The sequence below is a fragment of the Pygoscelis adeliae genome, unplaced genomic scaffold, assembly GCF_000699105.1.
Source record: "Pygoscelis adeliae isolate BGI_AS28 unplaced genomic scaffold, ASM69910v1 Scaffold38, whole genome shotgun sequence".
NCBI classification, from domain to species: Eukaryota; Metazoa; Chordata; class Aves; order Sphenisciformes; family Spheniscidae; genus Pygoscelis; species Pygoscelis adeliae.
The window spans coordinates 16,832,779-16,852,418 of record NW_008825614.1 but is presented as its reverse complement, the minus strand read 5'-3'; the positions used below and the strand labels follow the sequence as shown (position 1 = coordinate 16,852,418).

The 19,640-nt window shown below is 40.0% G+C and overlaps 1 protein-coding gene across 1 annotated transcript; it reads left to right on the top strand.

Annotated features, from left to right (window-relative positions):
- The first annotated feature begins 1,415 nt into the window (after window positions 1-1,415).
- On the top strand, window positions 1,416-17,889 carry GLT8D2 (glycosyltransferase 8 domain containing 2). The gene is made up of 10 exons (XM_009332955.1): window positions 1,416-1,781; window positions 3,730-3,774; window positions 5,252-5,347; window positions 6,466-6,634; window positions 8,274-8,391; window positions 10,490-10,574; window positions 14,051-14,163; window positions 14,796-14,962; window positions 16,631-16,743; window positions 17,575-17,889. The coding sequence occupies exons 2-10, from the start codon at window positions 3,756-3,758 to the stop codon at window positions 17,745-17,747; spliced, it is 1,053 nt and encodes a 350-aa protein (XP_009331230.1). The 5' UTR covers window positions 1,416-1,781; window positions 3,730-3,755; the 3' UTR covers window positions 17,748-17,889.
- The last annotated feature ends 1,751 nt before the right edge of the window (window positions 17,890-19,640 follow it).

Here is a 19,640-nt window from a genome sequence, read left to right as displayed (position 1 = left end):
TGGCGGAGACAAGCCCTGCCCGCACCGCACCCCGGCTGTGGGGGGGCGGCCGCCTGCCGCCCCGGGCTGCTGGCGTGCTCGGGTCACCACGGATGTGGGGTGTGTGCTGTTCGGCTTAGGGCACCCAGCTCTGCGTTCAAAACCTCAGAAATCTGTAGCAGGTTTGTTTTTTTTTAACTGGCTAGTGGTAGCTGCGAGGTATGCATCTGAGAAGGAAACGAGTTGCTGTTCAAACACTGCAGGTCGAGATTAGAAACCAACGTTTCAGTTCTACACTTAACAGCAGATGATCTGAGTAAACCCAAAGACCTCATTCTGCAGGGCAGAAGCTGCTCTCTTTCCTGTGTGAGGGGGGTGTTAAGTGAGAATATACCTGGGGCTGAGGGAAATCCAGAGACGGTGCTCCGGGGTTGCCAGTAATCCAGGGGTTGCTGCCAGCTGAAGCAGATGGTCCCAAGGCTGCCGGCTCGTACAGCTGTGTGCTGCTTAGATCTGTTCAGGATGCACATAGAAATGGGAGATGAAAAAACCATGGGTGGATATTGATGGACATGTGCTTAATACAGCTTAAAAAAATACCATAGTACAGAAAAAGTAGTAGTAGTTGTGGCCATCTACATAAAGTAGATGTCTGTATAGCTCTTTATTTATTTTTCCTTCAAGCAGCTCTGCAAAAGATGGATTTCTGTACAAAATCAGGCACAAATAATACAGTTTTGGCATGTTTGAGACATACAGTTGAAACCTGACATTTTCAGTTCCTGCAAATGGAACAGCAATGTTCATTTGAAACACTTAAGATTTTTAAAACCTTGACCGAATACTCCTCATAAGTTTTGCACTGCCTCATGCTAAAAATATGAAAAACAGTTTAGAATTGAAGATTATTATTCCTTTCAGTACTCATGAAAGTTTTGTGGCAAAACAGTGTTTTATCACACAGAAGGGAGGCTCCTAGAAGGGAGGGAAAGAACTTGAATGAAAGAAGCGGTGTAGAAATAAAACTGCAAAAGCATTCCAGGAGAGCTTAGGAGGCAGGGTGTCAACGTGTGCTGGTTACCTTGATCTAAGGGCCTTTTGAATCTGAACCAAACCTGCGGATTCAGATTCTCTTAACTGCTCAAAGATTCGGAAATGAGATGATTCAGAGTTGAATTTTGCAAGTTTCCATTAGCTTTTGACTCGCGAGAACTCTGCAAACAGACATTGGAAAAACTTTGGCTTTCAGTTTGACTTTGGCATGTTGTTGTTTGGCTCTTGCATGCTAGTTATCTGTTCACATTTACTGTAAGTAATGACTAGAAACCTAACCTGCAACTAGACTGTTGAAGTAGCTTCTGGAAGGGTTTGTTTCCTTCTCTTTCCCCCACCCCCTTAAGACTTTTTGTCTTATGGGACTTGTTTGCAATCTGCTAGCTGAAGCTCTGAGGCAAGTTTGCCAGATCTGGGGCTGCATCATCATTCTGCACATCTGGAAGTGGTTTATGGGCTCTCATTCCTCCAGTGCAGCGTCTGGACTCTGTGCTATTCCTCAGCAGCAGAGAAAGAAAAGAAAACCAGCACAACTCCAAAGTAAACTTCGAAGAGTTTGAAAAAGGAATTGAATCTTAAAACTGTTACTGTGCCCTGTAAGGCCCTTGCGTGGGGGACTTCAAAGGAGGATGATGGTCAAGGAAGCTTTGGCAAGAGTGCTTACAGCTGTGGGCTATCTAGGATCCGAGTAAATAGCTCTACAGCTCTTCAGGAGAGAGGAGTCCCGAATACTGTGCTGCTTTGAAGAGGTAAAAAGACTAATTAAGCAGGAAATATCTGAGCAGTAATGTCACTGTTTCTGAGCTTTCCCTTCTGCAGCCCCTCATTTTTGCTAAAGGATTTGGCAACTGAGTTAGGGACTGCCAGGTTCCAGGAACTAATGTCTACAGTCAGGAAAAACTGAGTAAATATTTGCAGGAGAACAAATACTCCTCTCTTTCCTTAAAAATCAGGGGGTAATCAATCTGAGTTTCTGAGGCTTAGGAATGCTGTAGTTTTAGAACTCAAACTTGTATGAGAGTCTGTCTGAGTTCGGATTTTAGAGTTTAAAACGTGGTTCAGTTTATGTTGATTTAATAATTTCTGAAGTTATCATGAGGCTGTGGCTATCCAACTTTCATCTTGCAGTGATCATCAGTATTGTTTGTGACTTTCATTACAAATCTTAATTAAAAGACAGTAGTCAGCTCTGTGGAAGTCAGTGGAAGATTGCTACTAGCTAAAGTGGGATTACAAAGTTACTCCAAGAGCGTAGGGAGTTCTGCTGTCTCTCTGCTTATCTAAACAAGCAAACTTTTTTAATGGATAAGAAGACAATACTTGTGTGTAATGCGTGAGAGAAGGGTGGTGAGTGGTGAGTTTCTCAGTGTTGAGTTTTTTTTTGACTGATAAGCTTGATTTCCTCTCTGTGTAAATTAATGCCACATGAAGAGAGTGGGCTGCTGGAATGTAGATAAGTACTGCAGATGCAAAAGGACTTCCAGAAATACTCCTCTGTCACTATGATTTAGTCATCTGTTGGGACCTAAGTACATGCGAATATAAGTGGTTTGTAAACAAAGCCACATCATAGCTTTTTTAATATTTTTATTGTCATTTAACTTGTTAGTTGAAGTAGAGACTAATTTAGGATGTTGCCTGAACTTGAGCATTAACCAATGAGAGGTGGTCAGTTTTGTGACTCAGGTTTCAAGAATTCTTGCTGTTCCATCTGCGTTCTCAAGGATTTGGAATAAACTTCATTTTTATGTGTGTGAAGAAACCGTCATATATCCTTACCTATGCTGTAATGTGTCCATATCTGTATGTATGGAAACAGGAAAAATTGGTTTCTGTCCTATATACAGCTACCATAGCATAAAGGTTAGATCACATAGTTGCATTCCCCTGCCTCAACTTCTGGTGCTGTTTTTTACTGTTGGTTTTTTTGGTTGTTTTTTTTTTTTCCCATAAACAGTAGTTTTGGGTCCAGAATTCAAGTGAATGTTGTATTTCCCATAATCCTGTATTTTAGGGATTATGTTCTGTCCTCTCAGGCATAAAGTTATGGCCACTGTTGGGTCTGGTTTAGAAGTACAATTTTAGGGAAGGCTACCTCATTTTCTTCAGCATCACAAATAGTGTGCTTAAATACAAAACACATTGCACAAACTCCCCCCTTACTGTTAGTGGAAGGATACTGCTGTTAGAAAATATTTTCAGTATTGCTCTGAAATTTTCTGAGAGTCTGAAAGACACTGCTCCATTATGAGATTCTCATATGTTTGGGAACATACTCCAGCAAGAGATTAGTATTTGTGATTGTTATTATGTTTTAGGTGAAATCAGAGATAAATGTAAATGTATTTACAAATTGCATCAGTGGGTGTTTTAATACTTCTTTAGACATTACTTTAAAAAATTTTAGTTATTACCGATGTAGGTGATTGGATGGAATTTATTAAAATGCTGTTCTTTTCAACCTATTAGTAGCTTAAATTAAAATGTGTAATAGTTCTAGCCCAGAATATTAGTTATTTATTCAAAAAAAGTTGTTTACAAAGATGGAGTTCAGTTTTACTTTTACCAGGTCAACAGTAAAATTTGGTGATACAAAACCTTGTCCTTGAAATAAATAACTATTATTTACTGCTGGTATTAATGATTTTTCTCTCTCTTTTTCTTTTAAATTATGTCTTTATTTTTATTTTACCACAGATCACAGTTCTCATCCAACAGGACACATGGCTCTTTTAAAGAAAAGTAAGAGAGATTAAAAACATTTGGAATATATCTTTTTAAAGAGGACAGAAACGTCAAATGCAATTTCTCGTGCAACTGTTATCACAGTTGCATGCGAATTTATAGTTCTAGTTTTGGTAAATTATGCTTAACTTTCTTGTTAACTACGTCAGATAAGTACGGCCATAAATCCCATTAATTTAAAATTACTCAGTGCAATTACTCACTGCTGGTTATCATGAGACTGGGGGGTCTGGAATTTCCCACTAAGAGTGCATGTAGCTGCTGGTTTCATGTGCGTTGTGCCTAGAGCACTGAACCTGGCTTTTTTACAGAACTCTGCACATTAATGCTGTTCATACTCACAATTGAGGTGTGGCCCCAAGAAATTTGGGGTTCTCTTCAGCTGTCAGGGTCAGTGGCTGAAAATGGACCGGTGTGTGCCTTCAGTTATGCACCCCAAATTTCTCTGAAGTCAATGGGCTGTTTCCTCAGCTGGTTTAAGTTAGTGCAGGTTCGGTGATGTATGTTCACCAATTTCAATTTATTGTTATGCCCAGTTCTGGCCAGTTGGCCCTTCTGTTTGAAATAGTTCAAAACTTCATTCCCTTTGCTCTTTTGTACGCCTTAAATACCTTTTATGGTGGTGCAAAAGTAACAAAGTAGTCCGATACAAAGAACTCCCATTGTCAAAGTCACTGTTGATGATGGCAATGTATCAACCCAAACTATTCTATGATTGATTCTATGATTCCTTCCCTGTTGTACTCAGTGAACTGACCTGGTACCTGCTCGTGGTTGGTTTATGTTGAATAACTTAAACTTGTACAAGACGGTCTGGTAGGAACTGCAAATTAGAATACACAGTAAGGTCTTTGCTGTTGCATGCTTTGTTTTGATTTTACTGGTTAAAGTAACCGTGTCAAAATGTTTATGTATTTTCAAATATTTTGGAACATTTCTGGTTTCAGTAGCATGCTGGCTTTGTTTTTCTAGTACTTTTAGAGTTTTGCTCAAATACACCTTGAAGATCTGAACATTGAAATCGAAAAAAAATTTCTTCTGTGTTTGAAGTTTTATCAGTGAAGCGTGGGAGAAGGAAAGGGCTAGGTAAAAATAATTAACTCATGAAGTCCTGTGATGATAAACAGACAACAAACTAGCCAAGAAAAGAAAGTTCCAGGTTACTGGCAAAATTCAGAAACGTGAATTTCCTAGTATGGATAACCCATACGTATGGGGAGCTTAATGATTTAGTGAGCAAATTATCCATGGAAATCAGATAGTTGGAAATTGTTGTAATGGGGGAGAGATACTATTATGTTTTTAACATAAAATTTTTAGCTTGATCAAATAACAAGAGAAAGGAGAGTTTCATAAACACAGCAAATACAGGTTATGATATGTACTGGTTGCAAATTGGATTTTTTTTTTTAAAAAAGGTACTTGGAAATTAGCTATTATACTGATTGTTAACAAATTCTCCCTTTTGTTTCAGTTAACCAGATCTTACTGTTACTTCTTGTCTTAACTGTGTGTGCCATTCTGTATAACAAAGTTCACCAAGTGCCATCTGCATTAAAGAATGAAACAGGTAAATGACTTGTACTTCTGTTTCATTTATGTTCTTGTTTTATATTCCTTATCTCTTCATTTGAACGGTGCTTTTTGTCTTACTGAAGCCTGTTTGCCCTGCAGTAGATGTGGTAATAACTAAGAATTGTCATTCTGATTCAAATTTTTATCCAGATGGAAGCTGGAGTATATCCTTATTTGTGCTGGACAGTATTGGAATTGTCAAGTGATAATAAACTTTGGTCACAACTTGCCCCTTTGGGGAATGTTCTTGGCCTACCTATTCATTTCAGATAGATCATCAAATCTTGACGAAATTTACAGCAGAAGTTTTTTCTGGAATTTTTATAGTGACAGAAACCTGTTAGGGTTGATATGGTTGGGCTGGTATTAAATGTTTATACTAATAGCTTATGCGCTGTTCCCAAGATAAACAAACTCTGTCTTGGTATAAACCATTTTTTTTCAGTATATTTTTGTTGGGGCTGTTATGAGTTTAATGGTTATGTTTTAACCACTATAAATATATCCATATAAGTCCTGTAAGTTAATCAGTGCTAGGGATAAAAGTTTTCCTTAGCAGTAATGTGAACTGATTTGGTGTTGTTTAGATTTTTTTTCCTTTTATCATTAGCACCTTCCTTCTGGTACAAAATTTTGCACTATTCCTCTCCAGCCCACTTCCCAAAGAAGTGAAGCTCATGCAATTACACCATCTCTTTGACTTACCTCTTTCCTTTGATAATTTTGGAACCTATTGTTCAATTTGTACTAAATATAACTGAGCAGTAGAAGTCTCAAAGGTATTCAGACTTCTTCAGGTTTCATGTGAATAAGCAGCTACATGGAGGACAGGCTGAATTGTGCCCCTGCTGAGTAGAAGATGCCGAGAACTCTGTTATATATTCTGTTTGGAGGCATCCAACAGTCCAGTCAACCTGCATGTAGTTCTGGATTAGTGACAGCTCATGCTGTGTGCCTTGCCAGATGCGGATGTGTATAGGATGTGGTAAGGAAATGGGGTGATTGTGATATGATTCCACTGCTTATGGAAGTACATACTCATTCCTATGACCCAGATCTGATACAAAAAGATTCTTAATTTTGTATTATAATGCATAGTTTTGTTTCTTGTAGTTGATTTGGAGAGTCCTGAGGAAATGGAAGAAGAAATCCCCGTTGTAATCTGCGCTGCTGCGGGCAGAATGGGTGCAGCTATAGCAGCAATCAGTAGCATCTACAGCAACACAGAGGCTAATGTTTTGTTCTACATAGTTGGGCTGAAGACGACCATCCCGCATATTCGGTATGTACCAGCCTTATTTTGTTTCATGCTGTAGTTAGGACCAGGTGATTGTTCTCCTTAGCATGGGCATAGACTTTGGAGGACTTTCCAGGGAAATGTTTCTCCCTTTTATTTAAGTAGTGCTATTGGTAGCAATCCCCAGGAATTGGGGGATTCTACGTGTAGGAAAAAGGACCATTTTGCCCTGTGCAAGGCACTGACTGGTGTAAAGGGGTGTGAAATAGCCAGACCGTGCCCATACATATGCCTCTCTGCCTTTTGTAGATCGGCTGCAGAAGAGTTTGTAGTAAGGTATAAGGTATATACTTGTATAAGTATATACAAGCTTACTTGTCACTTTGTGGCACTGCACTTACCTCTCATCTGGCACTGTGTCTTAAGGTTCAGAGTAGGAAAACTTGCTGTTTAAAGCTAATTGCAGCTAAGAGGGTGTATTAAAGGTCATAAATAGAGGCCCAAAGAAGCTTGTAATGAAAGCATGTTTGGGTGTTAAAATTTGCAAACATTGTCAAAAAGAGGGGGAAGGTGTGAATCAAAATTAAAGCAGATTTCTTAGCAGTTGTCACCTCTGGCTACTGCACTTCTGTAGCCTGTGTACCCACAATTTGTGTCAAAATGAAAACATGCAATAAGTGGGGTTCCACAGGGAGTTTTTCCCAACCAGTTCATCAGTAACCTAGATAATAGAGTGGAGAACATTCTTTATAAATCTGCAGTTGGCATGAAGCTGGAAAAGAGACAGCAGATATATTGAGGACAAGAGCTGAAAACAAACTAATCATGATGAATTGGAAAAATGAACTGTAAAATATGATGAAATTCAGTAGAGGTAATGACAAGGTAATATAGGTGGGAATAGCTGATTGTATTGGCTCAGGGTGAAGCAGGAGTTCGGTATCACTCATTTGGAAAACTCCAGAATTATGACTGATAAGAGACCACACTGATTAAAAAAAAAAAAAAAAAGCATGCATCATAGTGGATATACATGTTGACATATATGACCACAGGGGAGATGAAGAAACTTTTTCTAATCTTGCAGACATTATTAATGCATCAGAAAAAGTGTGGTGTTCAGTTTTAGGTGCCTTCAGGAAGGATTTAGAAGAGAGGTCAGAGGAGAAAAGCAATGGTGTCAAGAAATCTGACAAAATAATTAAAAAAATTAGTCTAAAGAAAATATAGTTAGGATGTGATGTGGCGGTCATCTTGAAGGACGTAAAACTGTAAAAGGGAGAAAACTAACCTCTGCTTTAAAAGCACAGTAGATAGGATAAGAAAAAATGGTCTTTAACTATAGCAAGAAAGCCTAGAAAAATAGCATTTAATGCTAGCGATGGTAAAAGATGGGTTTTTTGGGCAACATGGAGTCTCTGGTTTTGGCAGTGGTGTGGGGTGTTTGCTTTGTTGGGTTTTTTGGCTGTTGGGTTTTTTGTTTTTTTTTTTTGTTTTTTTAAGAACAGGTTAAACAAATGTCTGTGTGCAATAGCTGTAGACATAAGTGATTCTGTCTTGGGATAGAATAGATCGAGTGAGCTTTCAAGGTCTCTTGTTCAAGGTCTCTAAAGTCTGTGAATTTAATACTGGGAGTACTTGCCATGCACTCAGTATTTCTTTTATCACTTCTTTTTTATCACAGAAAATGGATTGAAAATTCTAAACTGAAAGAAATAAAATTTAAGGTTGTGGAATTCAACCCTATGGTACTAAAAGGAAAAATCAGACAAGATGCATCACGTCCTGAGCTACTGCAGCCTGTGAGTAAATGAACACCGCATAACAAATTTTCAATGTTTTTAACACTTACTACAGGTTTTAAAATGTCCTAGATCTCTGTTCCGTTACACAGGGGGGTGTAAGCCAGAGGAGCCACTGCAGGTCCAAACACTTAAGCCCTCACTCAAGAAGGAAAAGTGCACTGCAACAAGGTCCTTGCAACTTGTCTGTCCTGCCGGGACCTCATTATTTGGTGGCATAAACTTGGTAATTTGAATGTGTCGGATGTTTAAGAATATATTCACAGTTTATTAGAGGGAAGATCTAATAGTGTTCTTTGTGCCTCCATGATGCTGAGTTGGCTGCATTCTGCTCATGTCCAGGGTTAATTCAGAGGCTAATGACTAATCTAAATGTTACTGGCTGTCAGAAGAGGCAAATCAGATGTTAGAAATTATTAGGAAAGGAGTAAGGGTCAAAATAGAGAACATCATTACGCCACAATACAAGTCCATAGTTTTCCCTCACCCTAGATGCTATGTGCAATATACGTCCCCTTATCTGGAAAAGATGTAGCACTACTGGAAAATGTTCAGGTCCGTTCAGAATGTTTATTCTTCTCTGAGCCTTTGACATTTCTAATATATGGAAAAGATTTCATGCAAAGAATCAGTGGGTTCAGCCTGGAAATGTGACTTCTAGTGTGAAAATAGTAGAGGTTTACAGAACTGAGTGGCACAGAGGACTGGATGGGAGATGGTTGCTCACTGTCTCTTCCAGTGCAAGAACTAATGGCCATTAGATTAAATTAGTAGGAGTCACAGTCAGAACAAACAAGAAATGTTGCATGTTTTTCATGCAATGAGTACTGAACCTCTAGAATTCCTTGCTGAAAGGTCTTGGGAATGTAAAAATTTACAGGGATTCCGTGAGGACTGAAGTTTATGTTTAAACAGATCACATCTGGTTCAGGAAATCCCTTCAGCTGAAGATAGCTGAAAGTTAGGAGAATACTTAGAGCAACTTTTCTGTATGCTTGCTCTATTCTTATTTTTCACTGAGCATCTGCTTAGGACCACTCTGAAGGCAGATGCTGGGTAAAATGATCTGAACCGGTATGGTTCTTACATTCTCAGTTCCCTTTCCCTCTGCTGTGTTCTTCGTTGCTATTGTAGAAGTTGTTATTCCATGTCTGTGCCACCAGTCAAATCATTCCTATGGAGTGGAATGATGACGCTGTTAAATTTGAAATGTTTTGTATGATGTATGCTGTAAAAATGTATCAGGAAGAGCATTGCCAGCAGGTCCAGGAAGGTGATCCTTCCTCTTTACTCGGTACTTGTGAGGCTGCATCTGGAGTACTGTGTCCAGTTCTGAGCTCTCCAGTACAAGAAAGATATGGACTTCCTGGGGCGAGTCCAACACGGGGCTGCAAAGATGATTAAGGGACTGGATCATCTTTTATACGAGGAGAGGTTGGGAGAGTTGGGGCTGTTCAGCCTGGAGAAGAGAAGGCTCAGGAGGATCTTATCAATGTGCATAAATACCCGAGGGGAGGGATGAAGACAAGGGAGCCAAGCCCTTCTCAGTGGTGCCCACTGACAGGACAAGAGGCAATGGGCACAAATTAAAATACATGAAACTCCCTCTGGATGCAAGAATTTTTTTTTTTTTTTTTTTTTTTTTTTTTTTTTTTTTTTTTTTTTATGGTGAGGGTGGTCAAACACTGGAGCAAGTTGCCCGGAGAGGCTGTTGAGTCTCCATCTGTGTAGCTATTCAAAACCCAACTGGGCACGGTCCCAGGCAGCCTGCCCGAGTGGACCCTGCTTGAGAAGAGGGGTTGGGCATGATGATCTCAAAAGGCCCCTTCCAACCTAAATGATTCTGTAATTCTGTGAAGAAGCAACTGTTTTGGGCTGCTTGGTTAGAGCCATAGTAAATAAAATAGGGATAAATAATAATAATAATGAGTTCAAGATACTAGTAAAGATACTAGCTGGGGGAGAGGAAGCAAACGATTGTTGACTAGTGCTCAATGAAGAAAGAAATTAAAACTGATTGTTAATAGAGACAGAAGCGTGAGAATACTACATTAAACAGCTTTACCATTTAGTCTTTACCTTTTTTTCTGTTTAATAGCTGAACTTCGTTCGATTTTATCTTCCTTTGCTTACCCAGAAGCATGAGAAAGTAATATATTTGGATGATGATATCATTGTTCAAGGTAAGCTGTCATCCAAAAAGCAGTTTCTAGCAGAATTAAAATCAAAGTTATTGCAGCTTTTACAGTCATTTGGAAATACGAGATATAACAGAAACTGAGGCAGCTGCTAGGAGTGTTGCACTCGGGAAAACTACAAATAATCTATTTGTTTATTTAAAAGAAGGTCTGAAGAAGAACTTCTCTCCATGTATCTTTTGAATAGTTGATTTTGATCAAAATTGTACGTATGGGTTTCATTTTATTGAATCTGGTCAATTGCTGAAAGATATAATGGATTTCACTGAGGTGCTGCAATATTTATTGTAAAGTATGTGATGTACATTTCCTGCTAGTATTTGAATTCCCCAAATGCTACCAGTTCTTTATCCAGAATTGCTGTTCTTGAGAGCAAGAGGAATTTACTCAAATAAGAGGGTTAAAATTCTAAACACTAAAAATGTGATTTTGAGCATCTTCAGCTCAGAATCCATAGCAATTTGCAGAATCATGATCAAAGATTTCAGAGTTCCTAGACAAATGGGAGCAGTTAGAAGACATTCAAATCCTGAAAAATCTTTTATTTTTCATACAAAGAAATCTAATTAGAGGAACAATTATTTTTTTAAAGATTAATTTATTTTTTTCCATCTTCTGTTTCTCAGTGTATTTTTTTTTTCTCTGTAGGGTTGTTGTTCTCCCTTGATTTATCATATTGTTTTCTTGTTTTTTTTATAATATTTTTTAATCAGAGTGTTGTGGTTTAACCCTGGTGGGCAGCTAAGCACCACACAGCCATCCTCTCACTTCCCCCGCATCCCCACCCCCAGTGGGATGGGGGAAGAGGAAAGGAAGAATAAAAGCAAGAGAACTTGAGGGTCAAGATAAAACAAACAAATAATTGTTTAATAAGCGAAGGATAAGTGGAAGAAGAGAGAAGTCAGTTCCCGAGCAAAAGCTGGCTAACCCCCCTAAGACCCTCCTCTTCTCCCTTTTGTTGCTGAGCATGACATTATATGGCATGGAATATCTCTTTGGTCAGTTCGGGCGGGTCACCTGCCCGCTTGAGTCCCCTCCCAGCCTGTTGCGCACCCCCTGATCTATTGACTGGGGGGGCAGAGTGAGGAACAGAGAAGGCCTGGATGCTGTGCAGCCGCTGTTTGGCAAAAGCTAGAACATTAGTGCGCTATCGGTACTGTTTCGGTCAAAAACCACAGCACCATATGAGCTGCTGTGATGAACATTAACTGTATCCTAGCCAGGCCCAGTAGAGAGGGACAACAAAACCATTTTCTCTATCCTTGCTAAACAGTAAAGGGATGTTCCAATGAAAATTTCCTTTGGAAAGGACTGAGTATAACTGTAACAAACTTTTTGGCCTAAATTAATCTTTGATGTGAGAACATTAAGAACAGTGAATTTACACATGACAAAAGTATAATTTCATTCTCCACTGCTTCTCTGCACCTTTCTGTAGCTTTGTCTCTTCAGTGGCAGGTTTCAGAACGCCTGCACTTAAAGGGACCACTATTAGCTGCTTTATAAAATACGATTAATCTGCTCCGCCTGTCTCATTTTAATTTGCAGTGGACTTCATATGACAGTTTCTTCAACACGGGTGTATTCAGTGGTTATCTCTGCTTTTTGGTTTTGTTATTCTGTCTGTCATCAATGGGCAACAGCAATATTTAACTCTTTGAAAGGTTTTTACAGTCTTCATTTACGCTCCAGTTTCATGAGCGCTTTAAGCTGAGCCCACCACTTCCCCTGCATCCCTCCTTGCACCTGCGCAGGCGTTCACCGTGATTACTTTCAGCCTGAATTAGTTCCCTGGTAGGAGTCAAGGCAGGGGAAATGGGACTTTCTCTTTCATCAGGGGTGTCAGCTTATGTCAGCTGATAGTGTTTCTGGAGCCACAGGATAAAGGTGCAGTTTCACATTACAGCTCGTGGTAGGCTGCTGCTGAGGGAAGTGGCCTCTCCTGTCCCCAGGCAGCTCCTGTTACTTGTGTCATATCTGCAGTTGTGCAGCTGCAGAAGCAGCTGATTCAGCTGGTTGACCTGGCAGAAGACTAGTGGTACAAAAAAACCTCAAAACCTTTTTTTTTTTTTTTTTCCTTCCCCTTCTTATTCTTTTTTGTTTCCTTGCTTCAGCCAGCCTAAGTTGCTCACCCTTGGGCCACGCAATCATAGGGCCCAGAAGAGGGGACTAAAGATGGGACATGTGGGAGGGAGGGAGGCTGCTCTGGCAGCCGCTCCCCCTGTCTGAGCTGTAATGTGAGACTGTGCTCTCTGTCAGATGTCTCTGGAATGGGAGTGATTAGACTTCTGACAGGATAAGGAGTGAATGGGGTTTTCAGGGTTTAACTTTGGGATCGTTTATTTGTTGGTCGTTGCTTTCTGCAAAGCAGTAAGAATGAAACATACTGAACTTGGGGTGTCAGCCCAGAATTGTTTGGTTTGATTTTTGTTTTTTCTTTTTCTGCTTTTCTCTTGAAAAGTAGAAGCTGTTTAGAATCAGAAGAAAATACCTAGTAAGGCATGTTGATCTTCGACAATTAAGTGTCCCGTTAATTCAAATTCTGTTTCTTTGTGGGGCATGAGTCCTAACCCAAGTTTTCCAACCAGCTGGTGAGTTCAGACAAATAAATAATCTCTGCTTATTTCAGAAATAGTAGTTCCACTGTTTGGCAGTATGGGGAATGTTTTCGCTTCCTAGTCTTTTAATGAGCTCACCTCAGGCTGCTGGGCCATATGTGGCCTTCCAAGATAATTCATCTTACCTGTGACCGACCCATGCCCAGCAGCAAAGCTGGCAGCTGTAGGGGGTTTGGGTGCAGACTCAATTGCTGTGGCAGCGCTGTGCTGCCCAGCCACCGTGGAACTGTTCTGGCAGGTCACGGGTACCAGCTAGTCAGATGATGAGGGAGATGCCATGCGTTTACATTATTTCCCTCCACCGGGAAGGAGTTGGGTGGTCTGTGAAGCCAGCAGGGACGGTCAGGTGTGACAGGCACTTTTCAACTGGCCGGTGCTGGGAATCCCGGTATCTCGCTAGGAGGTATAAACACAATAACACCAGGAAAAACTTGATCTGTGCAAGAGATGGAAGTGGCACTTTTGTGGGACTGGAAGAGGCTCAGAAAAATCGCCTGTGCCCTCCTTCTCCACAGGCAAGCCTATGAATGCGTAACTTCATAACCAGGCTTCTTAACCGCCTAATCGGCTTCTGCTGTAGCTGGCTTTGGACATTCAGACCAGAATATGGGTGTATTGAATACTGATGATAATATCTACAGATAGACCTTAAACATCCATGTACGGGACTCGGACTTGAAAATTGTCCCATATTACAAAATTCAGCCTTCGTTAATATCCGGGCTACCCCCTGAAATTGGTACGTTCGTAAATAACACATGTGAGAACAGAAGTTGTCCTATCAATCAACTCTGTAGCAGTGAAGTAGGTTTCTTCTTATGCTTTTGACCTTTCTGTAACCAGGTGACATCCAGGAACTCTACGATACTAAGTTAGCTCCTGGACATGCTGCAGCTTTTTCAGATGATTGTGATCTGCCTTCTACACATGAAATGGTTAGAAGTGTAGGGATGCAGGTAAGGTGCCATTTTGGAATTCTAATAATGAATGTATTTACCCACAAATGTAAGATGATTTTATACGTTTTTGCCAAAGTGAAAGTTTGGGGTTTTTTCATAGTTTTACAGGTAATTAAGAACTACTTTTTGTAGTAACTCTGCAATGCTATGCAGAGTTGTTTCCTGTAATAATTTAAATCTCTATTGTTCTTTGGATCATGAGCACTTATCGAACACCTGATGAAGACAGAATATATGATATTTGTATTAGTCAAATTTGGAATGAAACTCAGGAAAACAGTTTTAAAGTCTAATTCCTGAGCTGAGTTCCCCAGAATTGTCAGCGAGTCCCTCTAGCATTACAGCTGTACAAGCCTGACGCTACATCATTTGGAGTAAGCTACAGAAGGACAAACGTGGTGAGGGAAGAGCCTTCCATGGAACAATACTGTGGAAAAACTAATTCAGTAGCTGGAAGTATCCTGCCTTTCAGCCTTGTGTCACATGGAAATCAAGACAGGTATCCATCATCTAGAAACTCAGCTGTGGGAGCGTGTACTTAGTCTCTATGTGAGTGGTAGAGACACGCATTTACACTTACCTTTACAGAGATTCATAGGGGATAAACATACTTTTTTTGTATTTCTTAGAACACATACATGGGATTCCTGGACTACAGAAAGCAAGCGGTTAGAGATCTTGGCATCAGCCCCAGCACCTGCTCCTTTAATCCTGGAGTAATTGTTGCTAACATGACTGAATGGAAACATCAACGGATTACGAAGCAGTTGGAAAAGTGGATGCAAAGAAATGTGGAGTATGTAGAGAAACCTAGCTTTGCACTTTACTTTTAATACTCAGCTTAGTGTCTAATTTTCTGCTTATAAGCTCTTAAAAGTTTCTAACTCCAAGCAGTCTTTCTTTGAGATCTCATCAAGCGAAGTAACTCACGTTGCAGAATTCCCATCTGCTTAAATCTGACCAACCGCGTACCAGGAAACGGCCGCCCGGCGTTCCAGTCTTGTGTTTGATCACAAACCACGCTTAATCCTGAGGGGCACCGAGAACACGTGTTTCTTCTTGTGGGTGACCAGCCTGACTTGGGATCAAGCCACTTATGATCTTCCCTTCCTGAGGCTGGCTTAAAGGAGGAGGAACGTTTCCTTGTTTGTGTGGGGTCTCTCCTACTGTAATGCCAGCCAAACTGTAACTGGACACCATATTTCTTAAACACCAATAGAAAACACTTCTTTTTCTATAGCTGAATGAAATCTGACGTGAAAGAGATCTTTTTGGCGTTGACCATGAGTAAGTCATGACACAGTGAAACGATCGCTGTTCATTTTTTATGTTAGTTCACTGTTAACCTGTATTTGCAAACTTAACATTTACTTTCTCTTTCTGCAAAGGGTTAAATTAAATTTAGTAAGGCTAAACTGAAAGCGAATAGCTTGTGCTATGGGACTACGTCCATCGCTTGTTAGTTTCAGAAATGAACAGAGGAGAGACGCGAATGATAAGCATGTGAAGGAACGAGAAGCCAAATGTCTTTCTCTTATTCTGCTTATGTTACATATCCTGATGAGCTATTGCTATGCTTTTTAAGAGTTTCAGAAAACTCCATGGATATTGCTGCAAATTTCATCTGCAAAGATGATTTTATACCTTAATAACACATTCATGTTCCTTTTGGCTGGATTTTGAAATGACAGTGAAATAAATTGCTTAGCAGTTGAAACCCAGTTTTGAGGGGAGGTTATGACTTTTTTTTTTGTTCTGCAGCCTCAGCATCTCTCGATACTTCCCAGGTTTCCTCCCTGTCGGGCTGGCGGGTGGCACAGTGTCCCATAGCTGGGGTGGCTTCGCCCATGTGCCAACCGGCCGGCCAGGCCTTCGGCACGCTGTGACATCTGGCTGCTACCTCCTAACGCCTCTCCTTACAGAGATTTGGCTTTATCTAGCCCTGGATTTAGCACAAAATTCTTAGGAAATTGATATCCTTTAGATGTTAGTTTATACTAACTAGACTTTGGCAAATCTGATTTGAAGTTAATTTATGGGTCTGAAGGCTGGGGGGGGAAGGGGAGAGAAAGACAGAGGGAATGAAACACATAGAAACATGTACATTTTTCTTAAGAAACCAGGCTAAATTCTGTTTGATTCCTTCATGTTAACAGCTTTTTTCCTACTGTAAACTTTGTCAGCCTTGTAGACTATAGGCAGCGTGTAGAAGTAATTGGCTTCATATTGGGTCTGACTCCCATTTTGCTTGGTAGCAACGATTTACGCAAGAGGAATTGGAGTTGCAAGAATAAGCAGTTAACAGCATTAGGGAGGAGTATGCTGAAAACGGGTCTGTTCAAAATGATTTTGAATTTTGCCAGAATACTCATCTTTAATCTTCTGACTGTTGTACTAAAGACTCTTTGATTGAGGTTTTGAACATTTTCTGCCTTTTTTTTTTTTCTTCTTTTCCCTTTTGCAGGGAAAACCTCTACAGCAGCACCCTCGGGGGAGGTGTGGCAACCTCTCCAATGCTGATTGTATTTCATGGAAAGTATTCCACTATTAATCCTATGTGGCATGTAAGACATCTTGGTAAGTTTAACTTCCCCCTGTTTGCAGTTGGAACTAAACAACGCGAGCGGTTTGTAAGATTCCAGTATAGGGCCTTACGTTACTTTACCCCAACGCATTACTTTGTACCTCGGATCCGCAGTATATAATCCCTGCTTCCCCCAACACTCATCAGTCCTGCTTTCTCCAGGGTAGGGCAGAACGTGGGGGTTCCCCACGGGTGTCGTGGGGACATTTGCATATATATACGTTTGCATATATTTACGCAAATACCTTAACAGGTCAAGAAAACAAAATAGTTGTACCCCTGCAAAAAACCCTAAACCCTAATAATCGTTAAGTTGGATAAAAAAAGGGAAAAAAAAACCCAAATACCAAGGACAGAGTTACATGTTTGAATATAGTGAGAGACTGAAAACAGTCAGACATTCTTATAGTAGGCACAGTGGAAGAAGATGGGACGCCTGGCGGTGTGTGTATGTGTGTAGTCAGCATTCTGGAGGATGTAGTTACCTTTCACCTGGGAATGGTGAATTACCCTGGGAAAAAGAGGATGGCTTAGCTGGTATAGTAAAATGAATAGTGAAAGGATTTTTTTTTTTTTTTTAAACCCCAGCTATGCCAAAATCTTAAAAGCGTTAAGAGAGAGGAAGTTTGCTTTTTTTTTCCTAATTCTGCATCAGAGAGGCATGAAGTCGAAAAAAGCTAGTCTATCATACAACTAGTTGTCTATTAACAGGTGAAACCATACTAATCAGACTTTAAACAAAACACCCAACTGAATTTACCCCACTCCATAGTGTCTTCCATTATTAAAAACTGATTTTTTTTTTTTTAAATGTACCCATGCAGGTTGGAGTCCCGATACCCGTTACTCAGAGCATTTTCTTCAAGAAGCTAAATTACTTCATTGGAATGGGAGATATAAACCTTGGGACTATCCCAGTGTTCACACCGATCTCTGGGAAAGCTGGTTTATTCCTGACCCTTCAGGGAAGTTCAAATTAACTCGTCCCGATAGCTGATACTGAAACCACTTAAATGCATTCATATATTATGTTTTGCAGTATGTAATAGATGCAACGTGTTGTATAATTAACTGGTCTTAGAAAACTAAGTATTTGTTAAATATATGAATAAATGACCATCAGTTTTGTGTGCTTACGGCTGGAGAGGGAGGCTGGAGTGACACAGTTCAGGTTATCTTGACTTTCATGTGAGGGGAGGAAAGAATTTTACTTGACAGTGAAGTATTTTCATTAAACATTTACAGAGGTGAAATTCAGTGCCAGACAGTGTGTTTTAATGTCAGGTCTTTATCAGTAAGACTCCAATGTCTCCTGGTAGAAAAATCTACACAGGAAATACTGCGAGTATTACGTACAAGGTGTCTTTAGTTGTCTAGCCCACGTTAAACAGCCTGAAATGAAAACTTACGCAGCACTGTAGTGAGTGGGGTTCTGTTGCATGGTGACTCTGTTCTGCAGTGTTTCTGTGTGTTACGTGTCCTGGAGTGCGTTTAGAGCCCCACGAGCAAGATGCAAAAGCACATTCTAAGACAGTGCAGTACAGTTCCTGATTTTATTGTGAAACATTGATAGATTTAGGACAGATTAAGAACTTTTGTATTACTGTAATGAAAAGAGCACCAGTTCTGAGGGAGTACACGGAGAAGGGCAATATTTAGTGAAACGGTCATTGTACACTGAACTGTATTTTATACCTAGATACCCTAGTAGGTGACTCCGTTAAAGAAGAGACCTTTCCCTTCCCATCAAACAGGATAGCCTTACAGTAGTTATATCCTACTGTGCTACATACTCAGCAGTGCTAATTACACGCTTCTGGTTTTGTTGAAAAATAAAATTGAATTGTAACAAATCCCTGATGCAAGATACTTTGAGCACCTGCAGGAGAACGTCCATGTAAACAGCAATACATGATACAGTACACTTTTTAAATAACAGACAAGACAAGTCCTATACCTTTTTGACAACATACTGAACAGCTTTATGCTGAAGCTAATAAACACAATCAGAATCATAACGCACACTTTCTTGATGTAAGATGCTCAGAATTAAGCCACATAATTTGGGAAGAAAACTGTAAACATCACGCCTGCCTCACAACAGGTTGACAGCATGTGATCTCAGTGAGAGCTGTTACAGCAGGATTAGAATCTACGCTAACTAGTTACACTCAATGCTTGACGACTCTCACTGGCTGCGAGGAAAGGATAAAACACACTGGTACAGCAACCTCTGACCAGCGTGGATTGGAGATACTGTTTGCATCTCTTTTTCAAGTATGTGAAGCACCTACTGTCATAAGATCATCAAAACTTTAATGTTTTGATCAGCTTATTGCTTTTACTTCATCTCTTCCTCACATGATAAAAGAGGGAAGAAAGATGATGACGGTTAGGCACAAGCTTGGAATCTCATTTCTTTCTCAGTCACTAATATTGGCCAAAAATGTGCACTGTTTAAGCAAGTTCCTCAGAAGAGAGCTGTAGTTTCTACAGCTGACTTCTTATTCATGGAACAGCTGCCCTTATGTTTAACTTAGTATTTTTTACTTGTAAGAGGAATAAGGAGAAGACCCTCTAAGGTCTTACAGATTGAAGAGAACTGAATGTTAAAAACTGCTAAATTGCAAACCTCTTTCACGCTGTGCTACTTGTTTCTGATGTAAGCAATGTAGCTGTACGTGGTTTTTACAGGGAACGTGGTCTTTCACTTCCCTGCAATGTAATCTGTTCAAAGGGGTTGTCTCCTGGTAAAGGTGAGGTGAAGAGACTGATCACACAGAAATATGACAGAGTTTAAATGCCACAGAATTCTAGAACCACTGTTGTTGGGGCATTTGGTTTTTTTTTTTTGTTTTTTTGTTTTTTTTTTAAGGAATTCCAGTTCTTC